The sequence below is a fragment of the Mauremys reevesii genome, linkage group 1, assembly GCF_016161935.1.
Source record: "Mauremys reevesii isolate NIE-2019 linkage group 1, ASM1616193v1, whole genome shotgun sequence".
NCBI classification, from domain to species: Eukaryota; Metazoa; Chordata; order Testudines; family Geoemydidae; genus Mauremys; species Mauremys reevesii.
In genome coordinates this window covers 225,139,152-225,164,187 of record NC_052623.1, presented here as the reverse complement: position 1 = coordinate 225,164,187, position 25,036 = coordinate 225,139,152, and the positions used below count along the sequence as shown (strand labels likewise).

Here is a 25,036-nt window from a genome sequence, read left to right as displayed (position 1 = left end):
GGAGCTGAATAATCAGTTGCTGGCGGCTGCGTGCTACTGGTTTCTGTAATCTCCTAAGTTTCTGTCATCAGGAATAGAAACTGAAAGGGAGAACAGTACACTACTAAACCAGGACAGCACTGGATGCTGTAGTTAGGGAAAACCATGGCTTCTGACTGGAGCAGAGGTAAAGATTCAGCATTAGTGCATATGTGTGTGTGTACACATTTGAAATATATACATATAAAAGTGTGCACTTGTGGCACTATATCCATACAGCATAAATGTGCATTTGTGTGTCTTCATGGCTATATGAATGTATGAGTGTACACATGTATGTGCCTCTATATGGCTGTTGTGGATTTATGTATATAAGATATGTATATTTGGTAGATAAATCCAGTCTGTTTATCGCACTGTGTGTATTTATACATCTATAGTGTTTTTAGTTACTATGTTCTCAGGAAAGACAAACAAAATCACTGACAGTAAATGATTTTCTTACATAGGTACTAAACAGGTATTTCTTACAAAGAAAAAGGTGAGAGAATACAGCAGAGCTGAGGCAGTCTAGATTACAAGTTATAGTAGATATACATACTTGTTTTATGAAAGTTAAAGCAACAATTTTTGTAATTAGTACATCCCATTGGGCCCATCTTTCCTCAGACAGTTCCGATTTTTGTGTGTGTCTATGCATATGTGTTTGTGTCTGTCTGTATGGGCTCAAAAAAACTTGCCCCAGTGTAACTAAATATCTATATTGCTGCAAAAACCTCAGTCCTGTGTCTGTTCATAGGGCCTGATCCGAAGTCCTTTGAAGTCAAGTGAAGTATTTTCACCGATTTCAATTGTAGCCCATAGGGCCAGCCTGCTGACTTGCTTTATTATTATTCTGCCTTTATTTGCTGGTATGCTTGTTTGATTTATTGTATTTTGTATTAGATTACCTTATTACATCTGGCTGTAATGCAAGGAACCTACAGGCCTGTATCCTGTATGATTAGCTTAAGCAAGTTAGCATAAGTATTGTGAAGCAGGCTATCTTTGGCATAGATAAATGGCCTAACGGTCACCCTTTTAGATTTTCAGGGAACTAGACATGTTTACCTAGGAAAGTTGGACCTTGACAGTGACCATCTCACTTCCACTGATTTCCATTGGAGTGAGATGCCTGAATACCTCTGAGCAGTGATGAGCTGCCAAAATCTTAACAACCAGTTCCCATAGGCGCCGACTTATATGGGGCTCTGGGGCTTTAGCCCCATGAATAAATCCCAAGCAGGGGCTCTGCCCCACCAATGTTTTTTCTCCCCTGCTTGGAGCGCCCCCCCGCCGCTGCCGCTGCCGCCAGGGCTGCCCAGAGCCCTTTAAATCCCAGCCGCCGCCGGGAATCAGAGGGCTCTGGGCTGCCTGCTGCAGCGGGAAGCCCAGAGCCCTCTGATTCCCGGCTGCGGCTGGGATTTAAAAGGCTCTGGGCTCCCCGCGGTTGCAGGCAGCCCAGAGCCCTTTAAATCCCAGCAGCGGCTGAGATTTAAAAGGCTCTGGGCTCCCGGCGGTTGCAGGCAGCCCAGAGCCCTCTGATTCCCGGCGGCGGCTGGGATTTAAAAGGCTCTGGGCTGCCCGCCGCAGCAGACAGCCCAGAGCCCTCTGATTCCCGGCTGCGGCTGGGATTTAAAAGGCTCTGGGCTCCCCGCGTTTGCAGGCAGCCCAGAGCCCTTTAAATCCCAGCCGCGGCTGGGATTTAAAAGGCTCTGCGCTCCCCGCGGTTGCAGGCAGCCCAGAGCCCTTTAAATCCCAGCCGCGGCCGGGAATCAGAGGGCTCTGGGCTGCCAGCGGCGGGGGGGAGCCCAGAGCCCTCTGATTCCCGGCTGCGGCTGGGATTTAAAAGGCTCTGGGCTCCCCGCGGTTGCAGGCAGCCCAGAGCCCTTTAAATCCCAGCAGCGGCTGAGATTTAAAAGGCTCTGGGCTCCCCGCGGTTGCAGGCAGCCCAGAGCCCTCTGATTCCCGGCTGCGGCTGGGATTTAAAGGGCTCTGGGCTGTCTGCTGCGGCGGGGAGCCCAGAGCCTTTTAAATCCCAGCAGCAGCTGAGATTTAAAAGGCTCTGGGCGCCCCGCCGTTGCAGGCAGCCCAGAGCCCTCTCATTCCCGGCTGCGGCTGGGATTTAAAGGGCTCTGCGCTCCCCGCGTTTGCAGGCAGCCCAGAGCCCTTTAAATCCCAGCTGCGGCTGGGATTTAAAAGGCTCTGCGCTCCCCGCGGTTGCAGGCAGCCCAGAGCCCTTTAAATCCCAGCCGCGGCTGGGATTTAAAAGGCTCTGCGCTCCCCGCGGTTGCAGGCAGCCCAGAGCCCTTTAAATCCCAGCCGCGGCTGGGATTTAAAAGGCTCTGCGCTCCCCGCGGTTGCAGGCAGCCCAGAGCCCTTTAAATCCCAGCCGCGGCTGGGATTTAAAAGGCTCTGCGCTCCCCGCGGTTGCAGGCAGCCCAGAGCCCTTTAAATCCCAGCCGCGGCTGGGATTTAAAAGGCTCTGCGCTCCCCGCGGTTACGGGCAGCCCAGAGCCCTTTAAATCCCAGCCGCGGCTGAGATTTAAAAGGCTCTGGGCTCCCCGCGGTTGCAGGCAGCCCAGAGCCCTCTGATTCCCCGCGGCGGCTGGGATTTAAAAGGCTCTGGGCTCCCCGCGGTTGCAGGCAGCCCAGAGCCCTTTAAATCCCAGCAGCGGCTGAGATTTAAAAGGCTCTGGGCTGCCCGCCGCAGCGGGAAGCCCAGAGCCCTCTGATTCCCGGCTGCGGCTGGGATTTAAAAGGCTCTGGGCTTCCCGCCGCGGCGGGGAGCCCAGAGCCCTCTGATTCCCGGCCGCGGCTCGGATTTAAAAGGCTCTGGGCTCCCCGCGGTTGCAGGCATCCCAGAGCCCTTTAAATCCCAGCAGCAGCTGAGATTTAAAGGGTTCTGGGCTCCCCGCCGCAGCGGGCAGCCCAGAGCCCTCTGATTCCCGGCCCCGGCTGGGATTTAAAAGGCTCTGGGCTCCCTGCGGTTGCAGGCAGCCCAGAGTCCTCTGACTCCCAGCCGGGGCTGGGATTTAAAGGGCTCTGGGATCCCCGTGGCTGCCAGCAGCCCAGAGCCCTTTGAATCCCAGCCTCTGTCCGCTGATTGCCCCCTCCCCAGACCCCAGCCCCAACTGCCCCCCAGAACCTCCACCCCCTATCTAAGCCCCACTGGTCCTTGTTCCCCAATTACCCCCTCCCGAGACCCCTGCCCCTAACTGCCCCTTGGGACCTCAGCCCCTATCTAAGCCTCCCTTCTCCTTGTCCCCAACTGCCCCCTCCTGAGACCCCACCCAACTTCCCCCCCCCAGGACCGCACCCCCTACCTGTCCCCTGATAAACCTCTTAGACTCCCATGCCTATCCAATTGCTGCCTGTCCCCTGACTGCCCCTTCGAACCTCTGCCCCATCCAACTCCCCCTGCTCCTTGTCCCTTGACTGCCCCCCGGAACTCCCTACCTCTTCTCCAACCCCCAAACTGCTTACTGTGCCACTCAGACCAGCGTATCTGGCTCCATGCAGCTCCAGACAGTTGCTGCCATGCTCCGCCATGGAGCGCACAGCCCTCTCCCACCCCCAGCACCTGCCTTCCAGATTTGAACACCTCAAAATTCAGGAGTGCTCAAGCTCGGTTTGGGCAGCTTTTACTTCATTTCTCCCAAATCAGTTTCCCCTGCAAGGTGCCAACTGAAGGTGTTGGAGAACAGAGAGATCAGGTGGCCTCCTAATGCCTGGAAAAGAGACAAAGGCCGGAGGAGGGAGTGTCAGTGCCTGTGCGGACTTCTGGGAAGTGCACGGTGTGGAAGGGGATGCTGTGATGCTTTGGAACATCTCCATACAAAGCCAGTCAGGACTCTGGGGGAGCCTCCTCTCTCGGAGCATACTGTCTCCAGGGCAAGAAGCTTACACCTTCCTGGGTCTGACCTCGGAGCATTCAGCATGCCCTTCCACGTCATGCACTTTCCAAAGTGAGTCTGCCCAGGCTGGTCCTGGGGCAACCAGAGGTCGCTGCACCCCAACTCTGCAGTCAGATGTGACTCTCAGCCAGACAGTAAAACAGAAGGTTTATTAGATGACGGGAACACAGTTTAAACAGAGCTTGTTGGTACAGAAAACAGAACCCCTCTGTCAGGTCCATCTTGGGGGGTGGGGAGCCCAGAACCAAGTTCTGGGTCTCTCCCAATTTCCCCAGCCAGCTCCAAACTGACACTCCCTCCTCTGGCCTCTGTGTCTCTTCTGGACAAGGAGGCCACCTGATCTCTTTGTCCCCAACACCTTCAGTTGGCATCTTGCAGGGGAAACTGAGGCACCCACACAGTATTCAGAGAAAATATTAAGAACATTCCCACTTCATCACAACAGATGCAACAAAATATAATACTGTATATTGAAGTAGGCAAGTGCTGCTTCTGACTTTCCACTTTTAATTGACCCTTGTAATCTTGTGGCACTGACGCGTTGTAGCTTCATTTTATATGGGCTTACAGGGCGGGAGCAGGGGGGCACCACCATTTTGGGCCCCACCAAAAATTATACAAACCTGCCGCCTATGCCAGTTCCCTATAAAAAGTCCTGATTTAATGGCGGGGGGGGGGAGCAGGGGAGAGGCCGGGACAGGGGGAGACATCCCCCTACCGGCAGCCCTGGAGCTCGCAGCCCCCCACCCCTTACCTCGCCTGCAGGTCAAAGCAGCAGGACAACTCAGGAGCTCAGCTGAACTGCCCAGCTGCTGGCCATGCTGCAGCTCTGCGGGGAAGGGGCTGGGGGGGACATCCTCGTGGGGCTGGGGGCCAGGGGCAAATTGTCCCATTTCCCCCCCCTCCACGGCCCCAGAGCTCACAACCCCCGCCCCTTGCTGGTAGCCCAGAGCTCAGCTGAGCTGCCCAGCTGCTGGCCATGCTGTGACTCTGCGGGGTGGGGAAAGCGGGGGAGAGGCTGGGGGAGACATCCTCGTGGGGCCGGGGGCCCCTCCAGGGCCCGGGCCAATTGCCCCACTTGCCCCCTCCCCTCTGGCCAGCCCTGGAGCTTGCAGCAGCTGCCCCCCCACCTTGCCGGGCCACTCAAAAAGCGGCAGCAGGATGATCCCCAAGCTCAGCTGAGCTGCCCAGCTGGTGCCGGCAGGGGGGAAGAGGGGGAGGGGCCAGGGGAGCTTCAGCCTCCCCAGCTGGGAATCCTGGGAGCAACAGGATGGTCCCGCCCACGGACCGGAGTTCTTTGCCCACCCCCTGGCCCTTTAACAACCGGTTCTCCACGGAGGTCTAATTTTAGCAACCGGTTCTTGGGAACCTGTGGGAACTGGCTTCAGCTCACCACTGCCTTTGAGGATCTGGGCCTAACTGTATCTTGGTGTGGAACTGTCCGGCCGAGGTCTGTCCATCGGCGGGGCTGTGGGGTATCCCACCGCCTCTTCTAGCTCGCCGTCAGTCGGGGTTCGGCACTAGTGGGGGACCACAAACACACAGTTAGGGTTCAGGCCCTTTAAGCTGGGGCTGAGCCAAGAGTTCTAGAGCAGCCCAGGCCCTAAGTCAGGGCGGGGCCGTACCCAAACAGTCAGGCACTCCGGCCCTTAGGCAGGGGCTGAGTCAGGAGGTCCTAGCTTCTCCAGACCAGGGAAAAGGGGAAGTCTGCCACCCAAGGAGGGGGTGGCAGGGGGGACGCAGGCCCTCCCACTCCACTGCATCCCAGCCCGGGGCCCTAGCAGTGGCAGAAACTTGCTGCTGTCAGTGGGGATCCTGGCCGCAACACACCGACATAGGCTCTGGCAGTGTTGCAGCCCGACTGGGGTCGGCTGCCCATGGGCTACTTCCACACTCCCCGTCGTCGGGTACCTGAGTTGTGGTAGCGTCGGCAGCGGTCTCAAACACCATCGGTTCCTCTGGGTAAGTAGCAGATGGTAGGCTCGGCTCCTCCTCGGGGTAACGGGCAAGAGGCAAGCTCGGCTCCTCCTCGGGGTAGCTGGAACGGGGTAGTCTCGGACAGTCCTCCTCGGGGTAATGAGCGTGGGGTAGGCTCCGCCAGTCCTCCCCAGGGTAACATGCGAGGGGTAGGCTCGGCCAGTCTTCCCCGGGGTAATGAGCGAGGGGTAGGCTCGGCCGGCCCGGTGCGACCTCAGGCCGGCCGCGGCCTTCTGCTGTCTCCCCAGAGGGAGCTCGGTTGCAGACGTCTGGCCTCTCCGGTGGCTGGTTTCCAACTGAGCTTTGCCGGTGAGCTTTTATACTTCTGGGTCCGTGCCGTGACCTCTATGGGGCGGGCATAGGACCCAGTGGCTCCACCCACATTGGTGTTAGGGGAGGTCCATCCCTCAGCGGGTCTGTGGGGTATCCCACCGCCTCGCTACACTTGGGTAATAAAGAGGATTTGATGCTTCACTAGAGGCTTAACATGCAGGGTTAAACAGATCACTGGAAATGGGGTTCAGAAAGATTTTCCCATCCCTAAGGAGTATAACAGGTGGCATGTCAGAATTACATCCCGTTCAGCAGCATTGAATGTGGGTCATCTGTTAGGTTCTGAGATTCATGCAATTGATTTATGTGATCACAAAAAGGCAGAGTTATGGGATTTTGGTTCTTCCTGTCTTCCTCTGTATTTCTGCTGCCAGAAGATAGATGATTTTCTAATTATCTTTTCTAATAGGTCACTTGACTGACTGCACTATCCAGAGGTGAGAATGACCATTCTATATCCCCAAACCTGACCAGTTCCATGAAGGGTTCTGGAGGGGGATGGAGGACTCCAGATATTCTTTCTCATTCACTTTTGTTCCAAATCTCCCCATCCCTGCCCCCATTGTCCCTCCATCTATGTCTCCATGGGTCTGTGTCTCTCCTTTGGCCCCAGGATTTAGCTATGTGGAACAGGGCTAGTGAAAGTGCCATCGGCATCGGTGGACATTACATTTTCACAGTGACTTGCTCATATTTCAGGTGGAAGATACAACCAAAGGAGTTCAAGGACGTTTATGACCCGAGTGCACTTCCCAAGGTGACTTATCTGCTCTATGAAATTAAATGGGGCAACAGCTCCAAGATATGGAGAAAGTGGTGCCGAAACACCAGCACCCAGCATGCTGAAATCAACTTCCTGGAAAATGCCTTCAAGGAAAGATCTTTCAATCCTTTGACCCACTGTTCTATCACCTGGTTCCTCTCCTGGAGTCCTTGCTGGAAATGCTCCCAATCTGTGGTAGAGTTCCTGAAGACATACCCCAAAGTGAACCTAGAAATGTATGTATCACGGCTCTTTAGGCATGAAAACAGAAGCAACCGTCTAGGCCTGCGTGACCTGGTGATGAATGGAGTCACCATTAAAGTCATGGACCTCTCAGGTAACCATTCATTTTGCTTTCAAAGAAGGTGGAAGAATCAACAGGTTTGGAGGACTGGGCTATGGAGCTGTTCATTTCTATGTCATTGATTTTAATAGGGACACTGGTGTTTAGTGACCAAAAGTTATTTTCATCACAGACACCAGCCCTGCATTGAACATTAATTGTCCCCTTTGTCAGGCTCAGCTGAGAGGGCATGGCTGACTGCAACATGGAGATTGAACTTCTTTCACTATTATTCGTGGTCTCCTGGTAAATCACACTGGTGGGGAGGGCGTGAGAGGCACACCTTCACACTCACTGTGGCCCATCCTGTTCCTGTTCTGAGGATAAATTGCAAATTTCATTCTCAAGAGCAATCAATTCAGCATCTTTTATCAATATCAACATTTATCTCAGCTCTAAACTGTAGCTTTCCTATAGTCTGACTTACATTCACCTGCATAACCCCCAGCGCACTTGTCCAATTTTTTAGAATATGAACATTGAACAGATGTGCCCGGTTTGTTAGCCACATGGTGTATGTGCTGTAAAGTTGCTCACTCTGTAATATGGTAGCATTCTGTTCAATAAAGAGATCTGGTTATTCTAATACTGTATAATGTTTCTCTAAACAAAAGCTCACTGTTACAATGCCTATTATTTTGTCTCTGATATTTACATGGCAAGGATTTGTAAAACTGTTAAAATTTCCTCAATAAATAAAAAGGAAAAAAAATGCTCTATCTTAATAGCAGTTACACAACAATTTAATCTTTCTTGAACCATTTTGATCTCTCATAGAGCAGTGAGTTGCACACAGCCTCTTGATGTATCTTTTAATTTATGTGCCAGGATATTTCTATTTTCTCAGCTTACAACTATTGTTGGAGAACATTTGTCAACCTTCAAAATGTAGAAGATTACTGGCCTTGGCACCTTACCCCATGGATAATGTTCTTTTCTTTTGAACTCCAGCTTATCCTTCAGGTTAGTAGATCTTTGGGAGGAAAAGATTCGATCCAGAAGTTATCCAGAGTCATGTACAGATGAGGTATCCAAAGTGCACCACTGTGATATTTCATGGATCTCCTCTGAAGCCCTTGAAATCTTTCCTGGTTCTGAACGGCCAATTTCCATGGCTGAGCTACAGCAGTCAGTGACTGATGAGTTCATAAGGCCATTAACATTCCCCTGAATTCTCCTTGGTTCTGAATGACACGGTTCCATGGCTGGGCTATAACTTGTGGGGAGTGCCCAATGTGTTTATGGTTCTTTTGGACATGGTGGGTCTGTGTTACATGTGAAATGCTCATGGGCCTGACATACATTTGTTGAAATTTTGCAGTTGCTTGTAGGTCAGGAATCGGCAACATTTGGCCCGCGGCCCGCCAGGATAAGCCCCCTGGTGGGCCGGACCAGTTTGTTTATCTGCCACGTCCACAGGTTCGGCTGATCGTGGCTCCCGCTGTCCCATCATCTCTTGGCCCACGCCGCTTCCTGCAGCCCCATTGGCCTTGAGCATCAAACCGTGGCCAATGGGAGCCACAATCAGCCAAACCTGTGGACGTGGCAGGTAAACAAACTGGCCCAGCCTGCCAGGGTGCTTACCTGGTGGGCTGTGTACCAAAGGTTGCCGATCCCTGTTGTAGGTTTATAAAGAAATTTCCTATTGTGAACCCTACCTATTAAATACTTGAGTGATTGTAAAGTCATTATGTTTAGTTGTTAACCTCCAAATATTTTTTAAATTCATATTTTGCCTCTCCCACCAGGGCTCCGCAGCCAGTTTACAGATCTGGCCAGCAAGTAGCAATCAGATTCCGAGTTTCAGTCTTATTCCACCAGCATATTCTCACCTAATGCCTCTGCAAAGGGTCGGCACAGAAGCCAGTCATGTGAAGTCATCACATGACTTGCCTGAATCAACAGCCAGTCACCAGCAACTGCTAGTGTTTGGGCCTGGACCAATAGCCAATCACCTGCAACAGCCAATGTTTAGTCCTGGACCAGCAGTCAGTCATCATCAGCCACTAGTGTTTGGGTCTGGACCAAAAGCCAATCACCTGCAACAGCCAATGTTTAGGCCTGGACCAGCAATCAGTCATCATCAGCCACTAGTGTTTGGGCCAGGACCAAAAGCCAATCACCTGCAACAGCCAATGTTTAGGCCTGGACCAGCAATCAGTCATCATCAGCCACTAGTGTTTGGGCCAGGACTATCGACCAGTCACCATCTGCAACCTGTGTTTAGGCCAGCACTACCAGCCAATCAGTGACAGCAACAGGATTGAGGCCTAGACCATTAGCCAATCAACAGCAACAACAAAGTAATAGGCTCTGGAATAGATCCCCTTGGATCTCCATAGGAAATAAACCCCTGGGAGTCCCCTCATAGTTTGCACTTACGTAAACTAGGGGAAACACATTTTAACATACTTCAGCCAATACCCTTATTATGAATAACCCTAAACATGTATTGCTCCTATGAATAGTTTTGTGAGGAAATAATTTGTGATGCTGTGACACTCTGTACCTTGGGGGAACACCCTCATTCTCCCCATGTTCTTCTTTATAAAATGATTTTGTGGCATCCAATGCAAAGCTTGTCATGTTGGGTGTCTTCAGAAGGCTGATGATGCACCGAGCATGGTTGTTATAGTGATGTTATAGTAATTGTTACAGTGATGTTATAGTAAGGTTATAGGTTATAATTTCATGTATATAGTTATGAGGCTGAAAATGTATCCTCATGACTTAAAGCAAGCCCATGCAAAAACTCTCCAAGAACAGAGAGGCAGTTCACACCTCGGGGCATGGATGGGACAAACCCAGCCCAGCCTCACGGAAACAATGGACACTGGCTTAGGCAGCAACAAAAGAATCTATTAGATCCTCCCTTTGGTCAGTTTGGGACTGCGATGAGGTAATGCTCACCTGACGCTGAAGTGGGGGGGGGGGGGGGGCAAAGCCAAGAGGGAAGAAAGGACATGATAAAAGGGCGAGACATTTTGCCAAGTTCTCTCTCTTCCACCTACATCTACAGACACCAGCACCACCAAGCGACTGAAACGCTGATCAAAGGGGAGAGCCTGACTGAAAATAACCAGCCAGCCTATGGTGAGAAGCATCTAAGTTTGTAAGGACATCGAATGTGTTAAGATCAGCTTAGAATGGGTTTTGCTTTTATTTCATTTCACCAAATCTGACTTCCTGTGCTTTGATTTATAATCCCTTAAAATCTATCTTTATAGCTAATAAATCTATTTGTTTATTCTACCTGAAGCAGTGTGTTTGGTTTGCAGTGTGTCAGAGGCTCCCCTTGGGATAACAAGCCTGATACATATCAGTTTCTTTGTTAAATTGACAAACTCATACAAGCTTGCAGCGTCCAGAGGGCATAACTGGACACTGCAAGAAAGAGGTTCCCAGGGTTGCATCTGGGACTGGAGATATTGGCTAGTGTCATTTGCTTGCAAGTAGCTGGCAGCAGCTTACATGCCAGAGGCTGTGTGTGAACAGTCCAGGAGTGGGGGTTCTCACAGCAGTGCAGGGCAAGGCTGGCTCCCAGAGTCAAGGATTGGAGTGACCTAGCAGATCACCAGTCCAGATAACACCAGAGGGGAATATCACAGATGCATATTGATATTCCAAGGCCTGGAAGATTCTTCACTCTTCCAAGCTTATTCCTTAGTGTTATTTTTCCATTGCGGGGTCCTAGATTTTATTGTCCATCTTATTTGTGAAGTTACCTTTTGAATAAAATAAATCAAAGATTTATTTTAATGAGCTGCTGCTCTCATTGTCTAATTTTGCTGTCATTTTTAAGAGTGTACATTTTTCTGAGCCCTTATAATGAACCTGGCAGTGATAACCTGCTATTGACCTAATGTGTAACAAAAGTGTCATCTGAGTGGAATTGAAACTACAAGATAGAGACCCAGTACTTGGATTTTTTTTAAACATATTGATTAATTATTATTACATTTTGTAATTTTTATTTATACAGCGCTAACATTGTGCAAGGTGCGTGCATGTGTGAAGGCACTGGGCCAAATTCTTCTCTCTGAGCGTGACCCAAAGCCCATTGAACTCAGTGGAAGCCCTTCCATTGATTTGCAGTGGGCTTTGGATCAGGCTCTCTGCTACACCAGTGTCAAACAGTTGAAATCAGTGGATTTAAACCAGTGCAATCAAGAGCAGTATTTGGCTCAAAGTCCCTACTCTGAAGAGCTTACAGCCTAAATACAATCTATGGGCCAGGCCCCAAGATGTACTGAGCACCTGTAGTGCTCATTGACTCCAGCACAGGTGCTCAGTACCACTTAGAACTGCGAGCCCAGCAGATGGAACTCCACTGACTGAATTTCGTCCAACAAGCCTATTTTTACAGGGGGTAATTCACCCTGGTCGAGAGGGCCGTCATGAGATCTGTGCACCACTGCAGTCCCACTTAAGCACTCAAAACAGATCTTAAGGGAGACTTACATGGTGTTTAGGCTTCTGCTCAAAGATGAATTTCATTCACGCTGAGTTAAGGTTGGAGTAGAAAATCCAAGAGAAAAGTAACAGGTCAGATCTGATCTCAGTTATAGCAGTTATAAGCAGCAGTAACTCCTATGAAGTCAAGGGAGTTACTCCAGAGCCTCCCAGGTGTTACTGAAAACATAATCTGTCTCCGTGGATCCATTCTTTCCATACACTGACACCTAGTGGGATTCACAGGGAGAGTTGAATTCATTTCTAGAGGACAGATTAAATCCCTCAGCCCCATGGAACAACATTTAGGGACTACAAATCCTGATCAGGTATGAATTAACGCTCCTATATCATGCCCAGATCTACCTTCCCTCAACCTATAGTCTCTCTTGGACCAGCCTCTCCCACCCCTCTGAAGGTACCTTGTCCTCCTCCCACTCCCAGTTCCTCTCCACTGTTGTAACTGCACAGTTAGGTAGGCTGCTAAGGCAGGGCTGCCCAGAGGATTGAGGGGGTCTGGGCAAAGCAATTTGGGGGGACCCTTCCATAAAAAAAAGTTGCAATACTATAGAATACTATATTCTCATGGGGGCCCCTGTGGGGCCCAGGGGAAATTGCCCCACTTGCCCCCCCCCCCCCGCCCCGCCCCGCCCCGCCCCGGACAGTCCTGTGCTAAGGGCTCTGTCTTCTACCTCCAACAGAAACCCTTCCTAAGGGCTTCTACATCCCATGGCTTGTGAATCACCTGCATGTGCTTTGCCCTTGCTGGTAACCTATTTTCTCAGGAAGAATAAAACACTGAGGGTACATTTACATTGTAAAGAAAAACCTGCCACTGTCCCATGCCAGCTGACTTGGGCTGCAGGACTGTTTCACTGTAGCGTAGACTTCCGGGCTTGGGCTTCAGCCTGAGCTCTGGGACCCTCTAGAGACTAGGCCCCAGCTTGAGCCTGGAAGTCTATGCTGCAATTAAACATCCCCTTAGCCCGAGCCCCACAAGCCCAAGTCAGCTGGCACGGGCCAGTCGTGGGTGTCTAATTGCAGAATAGACACACCCTGAGAAACAGCCTAAAAAAACTTGCTATAATATATAAGGGTGGAGTGAATTCCCCCGTTATTTTTCAATACCGTGAGCCAAACTTGGCCCTGAAGTGAGTGCATGGAACTCCCATTGACCTCAGAAGGAGTGTACGTATTTATGCCAGGGCTGAACAGGGTCCAGTTTTTTCATTCATTCATAATATGCCATGGTACATAATGGTTTAGTGAAAGTGGAGACCTCTAAAACTCCCACTTGGTGAACCCATAGAGATGAGATCAGCAAATCTATCTCTCTGTTAAACCACCCGACAAATCGTTTCATAATCCTCTTGGCTTCTGTGCTGCTAAGTGGTGTTTTGATCTGGGAAGAAGCTTCTGGCTAATATGTTAATTACCAGTAATCCTGTATCTTTGTCATTAAATGCTGAATGCTACAGGCCATGTCATCCCTTCTAATTTTAGCCATGGAGAGGATGTAGCAAGGAGAAAAGCCAGGTCAGAAGGCCTGATAGACCTCAATGGGAGCAGGAGCAGACCCTGTTACCACTTTCTTCCTACCTCTCAGGGTTCTTCCTGTATAAATTAGGGCGTGATCCCAATGGAGCGCTGAGTTCCCTCCACTGCAGTAGAGCTGAGGTTGCTAACACTGCAGGAGACACTCAGTACATCTCAGGAGCTGAATGCTATTGTAAATCATAGGAATTTCTGCACCATTCCTTCTCCCACAATCCTCCCCCCCCCCCCCAAGAGGCTTGAACCTAAGAATGGAAGGGAAGCCAGTGAAGTACTGCAGAGAGGTTATCCCTCTTCACAGATGTGGCATATCTCCACTGGTGTCCTGAATGGCCCCACTAATCCCACAGAATTTCCCCAGGGGCTTTAAGACCTCAGTGGGATTAGTGGGCCATGGTCCCTCCACAGCCAAAAAACAGTGGACAATGCCATCCTCAAATAACACACATGCTCATCACAGCAGTGTCTCCAGAAAGTGAGAAGAGACCTAACTGCTGGACTTTGCTCTTGTTGACAGACTGGTTGTGCATCACTGTAGCATGCACACTGAAGTGCTCCTATCTTCACACCACAACAGCACACAGATTGACAGGCATGCTTTTAGGAGCACAGTTAGTGGCCAAAATAATATTAACGGACCTCCTGCTGTTTTCCATGCTGGTTCCCAAGTGTCTTATGCTTATATATATGAGCGGCTGCTGCATTTGTATTATTATTTATTCTTTGTATTACCATAGTGCAGAGGTCCCCAAACTGTGGGGCATGCCCCCCTGGGGGAGGGGGTGCGGAAGAACATTGAGGCGGGGCATGGCGGGCAAGGCCAGCCCTCACAGGAGGTAGGGAGGGAGCTTCAGCCCTGCCCCACCCTGCCCTCGGTTCTGCTCTGGCCCCACCTCCAGCTGCAGCAGCCCCCAGCCTCAGCGTGGCTCTGCACGTGGCCAGGGGACCAGCTGCCGGCCCCGCCTCCACTCCCAGCTTTGCCCTGCCCCCAACTGCTGGCCCCCCTTACTTCTGTCCGGCCCGAACCTGGCCCTGGCTCTGGGGGGAGGGCAGGGCACAGAGTGGGGGAAAGGGGGTTTTGATCCTCTAAAGTTTGGGGACCACTGCCTTACATGCTTCTGCAATAATACGTGTATATAATATGCCTTGTGAGGTATCATATGAAAGTTAATAACATGCTGGTTATTAATATAATTGTAAAATGCATGTGTTGACATTATATATGACATTGTGAATTTCCTCTGCATGATGTTACTAAAATATGTGTAAGACCAGACAGAGTAGCCTAGGTAAAGGTGGTAAACAAGTCTGTTCTAAACAAAGGAATGTGTGTTTACATCAATTTACATATTAGCAATAAATAAAGCCATTAAGCTAAACCATCTAGGTTATCCTGATCCTGAACTGGAAAGACAGAGAATTAACATGGCTCCAATACCCCAGAGAGACACAGGAGTCTAAATCCACAGGAGGTCTTCCTGACTTGTAAGACAAAGGCCTTGGCTACACTGGCGCTTTACAGCGCTGCAACTTTCTCACTCAGGGGTGTGAAAAAACACCCCCCTGAGCGCAGCAAGTTACAGCGCTGTAAAGCGCCAGTGTAAACAGTGCCACAGCGCTGGGAGCGCGGCTCCCAGTGCTGTAAGCTAATCCCCACGAGGAGGTGGAGTATCTGCAGCGCTGGGAGAGCTCTCTCCCAGCGCTGGCGCCGTGACCACACTCGCACTTCAAAGCACTGCTGCGGGAGCGCTCCCGTGGCAGTGCTTTGGAGTTTCTAGTGTAGCCAAGCCCAAAGATATCCCTTTGGGAATATAAGGACCAGGGAGAGACTTCGTCTTTATCCTTCACATTCTGTAGACAAAGAAACCAAGCTCTTTGATGTCTGTGATGGGTCCTGGCCAGGCTATGAGGTAAATAGCTGAAAAGAAGACTGTGGGTAAAATAAACCATTTGAACAAGGACTGTATCTGGTTAGATTGTTTTAGACTTTTAGATGCATGTTTTCACTTTTATTTCCTTGCAACCACCTCTGCCTTTATCTCTTTCACTGGGTATCCCTCAGTATCTGCTCATTTGTTAATAAACTTGTTTTACTTTTTCTAGTATAAACCAACTCAGTGCAGCGTTTCAAGGGAAGTACATAATAACATAACAATGAACATAGTGGCTCAGACCAAGGGTCCATCTAGCCCAGTATCCTGTCTTCCAACAGTGGCCAATGCCAGGTGCTCCATAGAGAATGAACAGAACAGGCACTCGTCAAATGATCCATTCCCTGTCGCTCATTCCCAGCTTCTGGTAAACAGTGGCTAGAGACTCCATCTCTGCCCATCCTGGCTAATAGCCATTGATGGACCTATCCACCATGAACTTATCTAGTTCTTTTTTGAACCTTGTTATAGTCTTTGCCTTCACAACATCCTCTAGCAAAGAGTTCCACAGGTTGACTGTGCATTGTGTGAAGAAATACTTCCTTTTGTTTGTTTTAAACCTGCTGCCTATTAATTTCATTGGGTAACCCCTAGTTCTTGTGCTATGAGAAGGAGTAAATAACACTTCCTTATTTACTTTCTCCACACCTGTCATGATTTTATAGACTTCTATCATATCTCCCCTTAGTCGTCTCTTTTCAAAGCTAAAGAGTCCCAATCTTATTAATCTCTCCTCATATGGAAGCCGTTCCATATCCCTAATTATTTTTGTTGCCCTTTTCTGAACCTTTTCCAACTACAATATATCTTTTTTGCGATGAGGCGTCCACATCTGCACACGGTATTCAAGATGTGGGCATACCATGAACTTATATAGAGGCAATATGATATTTTCTGTCTTATTATCTATCCCTTTCTTAATTATTCCCAGCATTCAGTTTGCTTTTTTGACTGCTGCTGTACATTGAGTGGATGTTTTCAGAGAACTATCCACAATGACTCCAAGATCTCCCTCTTGAGTGGCAACAACTAATTTAGACCCCATTGTTTTATATGTATAGGGTGGGATTATGTTTTCCAATGTGCATTATTTTGCATTTATCAACACTGAATTTCATCTGCCATTTTTTTGTCCAGTCACCCAGTTTTGTGAAATCCTTTTGTAGCTCTTTGCAGTCTGCTTTGGACTTACCTATCTTGAGTAGTTTTGTATCATCTGCACATTTTGCTGCCTCACTGTTTACTCTTTTTCCAGTTCTTTTATGAATATGTTGAATAGGACTGGGCCCAGTAAAGTTCCCTGGGGGAAACCACTATTTACCTCTCTCCATTCTGAAAACTAACCATTTATTCCTTCCCTTTGTTTCCTATCAGTTACCAATCCATGAGAGGACCTTCCCTATTATACCATGACAGTTTACATTGCTTAAAAGCCTTTGGTGAGGGACCTTGTCAAAGGTCTTCTGAAAATCGAAGTACACTATATTCACTGGATCCTCCTTGTCCACATGCTTGTTGACCCCCTCAAAGAATTATAGTAGACTGGTGAGGCATGACTTCCCTTTACAAAAAACATCTTGACTCTTTCCCAACAAATTATATTCATCTACGTGTCTGATAATTCTGTTCTTTGCTATAGTTTCAATCAGTTTGCCCGGTACTGAAGTCAGGCTTACCAGCCTGTAATTATCAGGATCACCACTGGAGCCCTTTTTAAAAATTGGCTTCATATTAGCTATCCTCCAGTCATTTGGTACAGAAGCTGATTTAAATGATTGGTTACACCACAGTTGGTAGCTGTGCAATTTCATATTTGAGTTCCTTCATAACTCTTGAGTGAATACCATCTGGTCCTGGTGACTTATTACTGTTTAATTTATCAATTTGTTCCAAAACCTCCTCTAATCACTCCTCATTGTGGGACAGTTCCTCAGATTTGTCACCTAAAAAGAATAGCTCAGATTTGGGAATCTCCTTCACATCCTCAGCCATGAAGACTGATGCAAAGATTTCATTTAGTTTCTCTGAGATGGCCTTATCGTTCTTGAGTGCTCCTTTAGCATCTCGATCGTCCAGTGGCCTCACTGGTTGTTTAGCAGGCTTCCTGCTTCTGATGTAGCTAAACAATTTTTTGCTATTACTTTTTGAGTCTTTGGCTAGCCATTCTTCAAACTCTTTTTTGTCTTTCCTAATTTAATTTTTATGCTTCATTTGATGGAGTTTATGCTCCCTTCTATTTTCCTCACTAGGATTTATCTTCCACATTTTAAAGGGTGCTTTTTTGCCTCTGACTGACTTTTTTTTAGTTTGTTGTTTAGCCACAGGGGCACTTTTTTGGTTCTCTCACTATGTTTTTTAACTTTTTACATTTCAGTTGAGCCTCTATTATGGTGTCTTTAAAAAGTTTCCATGCAGCTTGCAAGGTTTTCACTTTTGGCACTGTGTCTTTTAATTTCTGTTTAATTAACTTCTTCATTTTTTTGTAGTCCCCCTTTCTGTAATTAAATGCTACAGTGTTGGGCTGCTGTCGTGTTTTCCCCGCCACAGGGATATTAAAATTTGTTATATTATGGTCACTATTACCAAACTGTTCAGCTATATTCACTTCTTGGACCAGATCCTGTGCTCCACTTAGGACTAAATCAGGAATTACCTCTCCTCTGGTGGGTTCCAGGACTAGCTGCTCCAAGAAGCAGTCATTTAAGGTGTCAAGAAACTTTATCTCTGCATCCTGTCCTGAGGTGACATGTACCCATTCAATATGGAGATAGTTGAAATCCCCCATTATTACTGAGGTTTTTTTATTTTTATAGCCTCTATAATCCCACTGAGCATTTTGCAGTCACTATCACCATCTTGGTCAGGCAGTCGGTAATATATCCCTACTGCTATATTCTTATCATTCAAGCATAGAATTACTATCCATAGAAATTCTATGCTACAGTTTTGTTCATTTAAGATTTTTACTTCATTTGATTCTACGCTTTCTTTCACATATAATGCCATTCCCACACCAGCACAACCTGTTCTGTCCTTCCAATATATTTTGTACCCTGGTATTACTGTGTCCCATTGATTATCCTCATTCCACCAAGTTTCTGTGATGCCTGTAATATCAATATCCTCATTTAATACAAGGCACTCTAGTTTCCCCATCTTATTATTTAGACTTCTAGCATTTGTATATAAGCACTTTAAAAAATTGTCACTTTTTAGCTGTCTGCCATTACATGACATCATTTGACTGTTTCTCATCAGATCCTACCTCTATTTTATAATCTTCCATCCTCTCCTCCTTACTAGGACATAGAGAATCTCCATTAATAGATCTTCCCCTAAGGGATGTCTCTGTCTGAACCATGTGCTCCTCCACACCTGTTGGCTTTCCCCCAGCCCTTAGTTTAAAACTGCTCTACGACCTTTTTAACATTAAGTGCCAACAATCTGGTTCCATTTTGGTTTAGGTGGAGCTCATCCTTCCTGTATAGGCTCCCCCTTTCCCAAAAGTTTCCCCAGTTCTTAATAAATCTAAACCTCTCCTCCCTACAGCATCGTCTCATCCACGCATTGAGACCCTGCAGTTCTGCTTGTCTACCTGGCCCTGCATGTGGAACTGGAAGCATTTCAGAAAATGCTACCATGGAGGTCCTGGACTTCAATCTCTTACCTAGCAGCATAAATTGGGCCTTCGGGACCTCTCTCTTATCCTTTCCTATGTCATTGGTACCTACATGTACCACGACTACCAGCTCCTCCCCAGCACTACACATAAGTCTATCTAGATGTCTCAAGAGATCCGCAACCTTCAAACCAGGCAGACACGTCACCATGTGGTTCTCCTGGTCATCACAAACCCAGCTGTCTATGTTTCTAATGATCTAATCGCCCATTACTAATACCTGTCTCTTCCTAATAACTGGAGTTCCCTCCCCCAGAGAGGTATCCTCAGTGCAAGAGGATACCACAACGTCATCTGGAAGTAGGGTCCCAACTCTGAGATCGTTTCCCTCTGCTCCAGTTAGATGTTATCCTTCGCTGAGACTTTCATCCTCCTCAACAGCACAGAAGCTGTCAGAACAGGGCTAGAACCATTCTACTGTGTCCTGGAAAGTCTCATCTGTGTACCTGTCTGTCTCCCTTAGCTCCTCCAGTTCAGCCACTCTGGTCTCCAAAGCCTGTACACAGTCTCTGAGGGCCAGAAGCTATTTGCACCGAATGCAACATATGTCACCCGCCCATAGGGCAGGTAATCATACATGCTGCACTGAGTGCAATAAACTGGATAGCTCCCACTCTGTTGCTGGACTTTGGCAGGCATTCTCTTTTTACTCCTGCAGCTCATTCCTTTGTTGATGTTTTGTTTTTATCAGGGGGTGGTTTTGGCCTGAAGTTTAAAGAATGTTAAGAGTATCTAGTCCCCCTTGCACTCCCCCTCCAAACTCCCTTGCAAAACTCCTCTGTTAGCTGCTCCTGCTCGCTAGCTCCAGTAATCCCAATTAAATTACCCCACTTAAATTAATAAATTGTGATGTACTGACTCTTTAACAGAGCCGTGAACTTAATATCTTTTGTGAATGTACAGGGGTAGAGGCTGTGCATTGCAGAGAAAGATCTCCAAGTAGCTCAGACCTGGAGCTCACTGATTGTTACCTGCTTGGCAAGGTTTGATAAAATAGATTTAAATGATTCTCAAGTGCTAAGGCTGGAAACAGTCAAAGAAAGGTTACAGTTTTATTATTTTGTTTGTTTATTTTGGGCAAGGGAAATAGAACAAAAGACATTTAAAATGAATGACAATCGCTAAATTAGAACTGGCTAAATTGGATAAGGAGTAAAAAGCCCTAAAAAGAGGCCGAGAAAGCAGCACAAATGGGAAGCAGAACAACGAGAGAGAGATTGTGAATACCAAAAATAGGGAATGGACAGAAGAGCCAAAGAGCAAGAAGAAGCTCACAAGTGAGCCCAAGAAGAAGAAGCAACTGCCCATCAATGAGCCATGGAGCTGAAAGACAAAGAAGCTCTTGAAAAAGAGGAGAGGCTATGTAACCTGGACGTCATGCAAAGGCGTGGATAGACCCCACTGGTGCTCTCTTTCCCCAAGGGACTCCCTTTGTGTACCCTGCATACAAAGAAGCAGACTGTACTGAAGAATGCACACTCCTTTTGAAAGGTTGTGTGAGGTGCATAAAGATCCAGAGGACAAGAAATTCTCAACTTTGGTGACTACGCTCTCAGGGAAAACTTTACATTTATTTAATGAAATGGAAATTGAATAAGCGTTGACGTATGGTGAATTTACAAAGACTGTATTGCCAAGGTTCCAAATTGCCCTGGAGGTCCATAGAACAAAATTTAGAACCTTCAAACTGAATGACAATATGAGTCATGGAGAATATGTGTATACGTTGTGTGATTTGATGCAAAAATGGGTCGGGGGGAGGGGACAGAGAGTAATAAACAGCTGCACTGGAGCAGTTCCTAAGCATATCTTCTGAAGAAGTTGAACAAGCTATTTGGGATGAATGAATCCCTAGGCCCTCTCCAAAAAGCAGCAGATGTGACTGATTCCAGTGCATACAGTGGGCGCAAGCCACAGAGGGGAGGGACGAAGTCCAGCGTTAAGGAGGCAGGGGAGTTCTGTTTTGTCCCTGTGAAGAGAAAGGGTAGTTGGGAGCCCAGGCACTAACTTCCCCAGAATGGATCCCCTCCTAGAAATTATGCTCACAGACCCCCTCTGTACTGGAGAATGGTCCAAGAAGATGTTTCATGTGTGAGTCCACTGAACACCTGAGGAATAATTGCCCTACAATAAGGGAAGTTAAGCTCACCCCCCACCGTATAATGCACCTGTCATTATAACAAAGTACCTCTGGGACCCTGATTAATTCTGTGAGGTCTGACCCATTGGAGAAAGACACCAAATTTATTAAAGTTGCCAAAGTGAATGGCAAAGAACGTCTAAGGTGCAGAGATACTGGTTCCCAGATCCCTCTGGTCTGGGAAAGCATGGTCAAAGATGTTTCCTGGCTAGGAGATAAAACTCCTGACTTTGGAAAGATTTTAAAATTCCTATACCTTTGGTTAAGGTACATTTGGAATGGGAAGGTTTAGTGGGTACCTTAAAAGTTGGGGTGCTGCATTGTATTCCAGCAGCAATGCTTGTGGGAAATGATATTTTGTCTTTTTTAAAGCGGTGAGTGGAGTAACTCACACCAAAAAAGAATACTGTTCTGTGATCTCAGGAGAGAACGGTGCAGACAAAAAGGGTTTTGTGGGGGGAATAGAGAGCCCCAGCTCAGCAGGAAAAAGCAAGGTGCTTTCAGGTGTGCGAGGGGCCTGTAGCCTATAGGTATTTGCTAGGTATTGCATGGGTATAAGACAAGTTAAGACAAGTAATGTAATGAGCCTACACAGCTTGTAAGACAATAGCTTAGCTAAACAAGGCATAAGGCCCCAAAAGCCTTGGCATAAGCAGCTAACCAGGAGTAACCCTAGATCATAACATATCACAAGAAATGACAACACCCCTCATCACTCTCTGAGATCCACAGAGGAAAAGGTTTTCTCCAGATGATAAATTTGTGGCTGAGAAATAAACCACAGGTTTCAATTCTCTGTCTCTCCTCCCCACTCTTTCCCACAAGATGAAACCTTTCTGGAAGCCACTGGAGGATTAACCCCCAGATTATAGGTTGCTTAGTCTCTGCTCATTTGCCAAGACTGTCAGTGCAGGGCCCCGTGCGTGGCGCTGTCTGAATGAGTGCTCTGTATGGTTCCCCTGGAGAGGTCCCTCTCTGTGGCTGGGTGTGTGTCCGTACCTGGGTTAGCTAACATAGGTTAAAATAGCCAGTGAAAACACAGCATCCTGGGTTTTAGCTCAGTTTAGCAGCTCACGTTAAAGCCTACAGGAGAGCTTGGGGTTGAACTAAAGCTGCTAACACAAGTTAAAGCCAGAGTTGCCCAGTCTTGAATGCTATTTTGACCCAAGTTAGCTAACCTGAGTTAGCCCCAATTTCTGGGGTCGTGTCTTCCTTTACTGGGATGCTTTCCTTCTTTAGCTCGCTCGAGGGCTTGTCTACACATAAACTGCGACACTAGCACCGCTGCAGCTATAGCGCTTCAGTGAAGATGCTACCAACAGGAAGAGTTTTCCTGTTGGCATAAATAATCCGCCTTCCAGAGAGGTGATAACTAGGTCGACTGGAGAATTCTCCTGTCAATGTAGTGTTGTCTTCAGCAGGGGTTAGGTCAGTTTACCAGCGTTGCTCAGTGGGTGTGGATTTTTCACACCCCTCAGCGACATAGTTATACTGACCTAATTTCATAGTGTAGGCCAGGCCTGAGTTAAGAACATGCTTTTTTTATTTTTCCCCAGTGAAGACATATGCTGTTTGTTCTAGCGGGTGAAGGATTCCATGAGCATTTCTGGTGCTGGGCGGCCCTCTGCAAGCAGGAAACAATGTTAAGAAGGTAGCAAGAGCTGTATTCCTAACCCTGCCAGAGCCTAGACTCAAGGGTTTAGTCACTCACTTCAGAGTAGTGACTGTAATCTCTGAGGGTCAGAAACAGGTTACTTTACTCTGAGGGCCTAATTTTGCCACCTTCTTTACAATGAGTAGTGCTGTACTCTGTGAGTAGTCCCACCTACGGGTATATCTACACTTAAACCACTATAGCAACACAGCTGCACCGCTGTAGCATGTCAGTGTAGGCACTCCCTACACTGACAGGAGGGGTTCTCCCATCAGCATAGTTAATCCAGCTCTCCGAGAGACGGTAGCTAGGTCGATGGAAGAATTCAGGGGCTGTGGATTTTTCACCCCCTGAGACACGTAGCTTTGCTGATGTAAGTTCCCAGTGTAGATCAGCCCTTGGTCAATGGGACTACAGTAACTCCTCACCTAACGTTGTAGTTATGGTCCTGAAAAATGCGACTTTAAGTGAAACGATGTTAAGCGAATCCAATTTCCCCATAAGAATTAATGTAAATGGGGGGGGTTAGGTTCCAGGGCAGCTTCCCCTACTCCGCAAGCACCAGGGGCTCAACCCTCAGCCCACCCACTGCCCCCCTTCCCCCAAGCCCCCACCTTTGACCCGCCTTTTCTCCCCCCCACCTCCTCCCCCTTTACTTCGCACACTGTGTCCTGGCTCCTCACCTCTCCCTTCCCTCCCTTCTAAACTTTGCAAGCCAGCTGATTGCTGAGTTCAGGAGGCAGGGGAGGGAGAGGGAGCCTGTGCACTGAGTCCTCCCTCCTCCCCCCTCCCTCCAAAACCCCGCAAGCCAGCTGATTGCCATGGGCAGGAGGCGGGGATAGGAGGGGGAAGGTGCTGATCCATGGGGTCTGCTGGCGGGCAGGAGGTGCTGGGGTGGGGGTGTAGGGAGGCTGCCAGCTGTGGAGAAAGCAGGCAGCCAAACAATGTAATAGTGGAGCATTGCATGACTTTAAATGAGTATGTTCCCTAATTGATCAGCAACATAACAATGAAACAACGTTAAGCGGGACAACTTTAAGTGAGGAGTTACTGTAATTGCTCAAAGTAAGGTCTACACTACAGGCCTATATGGGTATAAACACCTTGCACAGAGGTGTGAAAAATCTATACCCCTGAGTTAATGTAGTTATACCGTACTGACCTAACCCCTGCTGAAGATAACACTACGTTGACAGGAGAATTCTCCAGTCGACCTAGTTATCACCTCTCTGGGAGGCGGATTATTTATGGCGACAGGAAAACTCCTCCTGTTGGTGCAGGTAGCATCTTCACTGAAGCGCTATACTGGAGTACTTCTCCTGTCGTCATAGCTACCGCCTCTTGGGAAGGTGGATTAACTACACTGATGGGAGAGCTCTCTCTCATTTGCTTAGGCCACGTCTACACTACCACTTATGTCGGCAAAACCTATGTCGCTCAGGGGTGCGAAAAAACCACCCCCATTAGCAACATAAGTTTCACCGACAAAAGCACTGGTGTGGACAGCACTATGTGGGAGAGCTCCCGCCGACGTAGCTACCGCCACTCCTGGAGTTGGTTTTATTATGTCAACAGGAGAGCTCTCTCCTGCCCGCATAGAGTGGCTCCACGACAGAACTTACAGCGGCGCAGTTGCAATGGTACAGCTGTGCTGCTGTAAGCTCTCTAGTATAGACATAGTCTTGGAGCATCTTCCTTAAAGCACGATAGCAGCGCTTTACGCATAGACTTGCCCCAAGATACTGTAGCCCCACCTAAGCCAATGGGACTAATTCAGTGGTGCACAAACCTTTCCAGTCACGCCCCCGTTTACCGTTTATGGAATTTGTCCCGCTCACCCGCCCACACAGCGCTGTCCGGTGTCACTTATGTCCGTCAGGGGGATGGCTTTTTTACTTGTAGTACAGCGGTTCCCAAACTTTTTTTTGCTGAGCCCCACTTCAGAGCTTCATGCCCCATGCACACACCCCTCTTTTTGACAGGGTTATGTACTCACAGGGGCTGGGGGTGGGGTGCCCAGTACCCCAGGGGGTGGAGGGTACTAACCATGGGGCAGTTGAGGAAACCTTCCACTCCTTGCACCAATCAGGCAGTCTTGGCTGCTTGGACTCAGCTCCCTACCTGTCTTGCTCCCCATCTGAACAGGACATCACTGAATGACCAGGGACTCCAGGAGAGTGAAAAGATGCACTCTTGAGCACTGGCCTCCTGCTGAACAGGGCTCCCTGCTGACTCCAGCCTTTCAGCATGGTCCCATCAGGGCTTTGTGCCCCCG

General features: G+C 48.3%; 1 protein-coding gene across 1 annotated transcript; it reads left to right on the top strand.

Moving 5' to 3' along the window:
- The first annotated feature begins 109 nt into the window (after positions 1–109).
- Positions 110–8,780, top strand: LOC120372216 (C->U-editing enzyme APOBEC-1-like). Its single transcript, XM_039489155.1, is given in 6 exon segments — positions 110–166; positions 6,655–6,682; positions 6,945–7,345; positions 8,199–8,324; positions 8,327–8,378; positions 8,771–8,780. Coding segments are annotated over 6 exon segments (639 nt in total). The 5' UTR covers positions 110–144.
- The last annotated feature ends 16,256 nt before the right edge of the window (positions 8,781–25,036 follow it).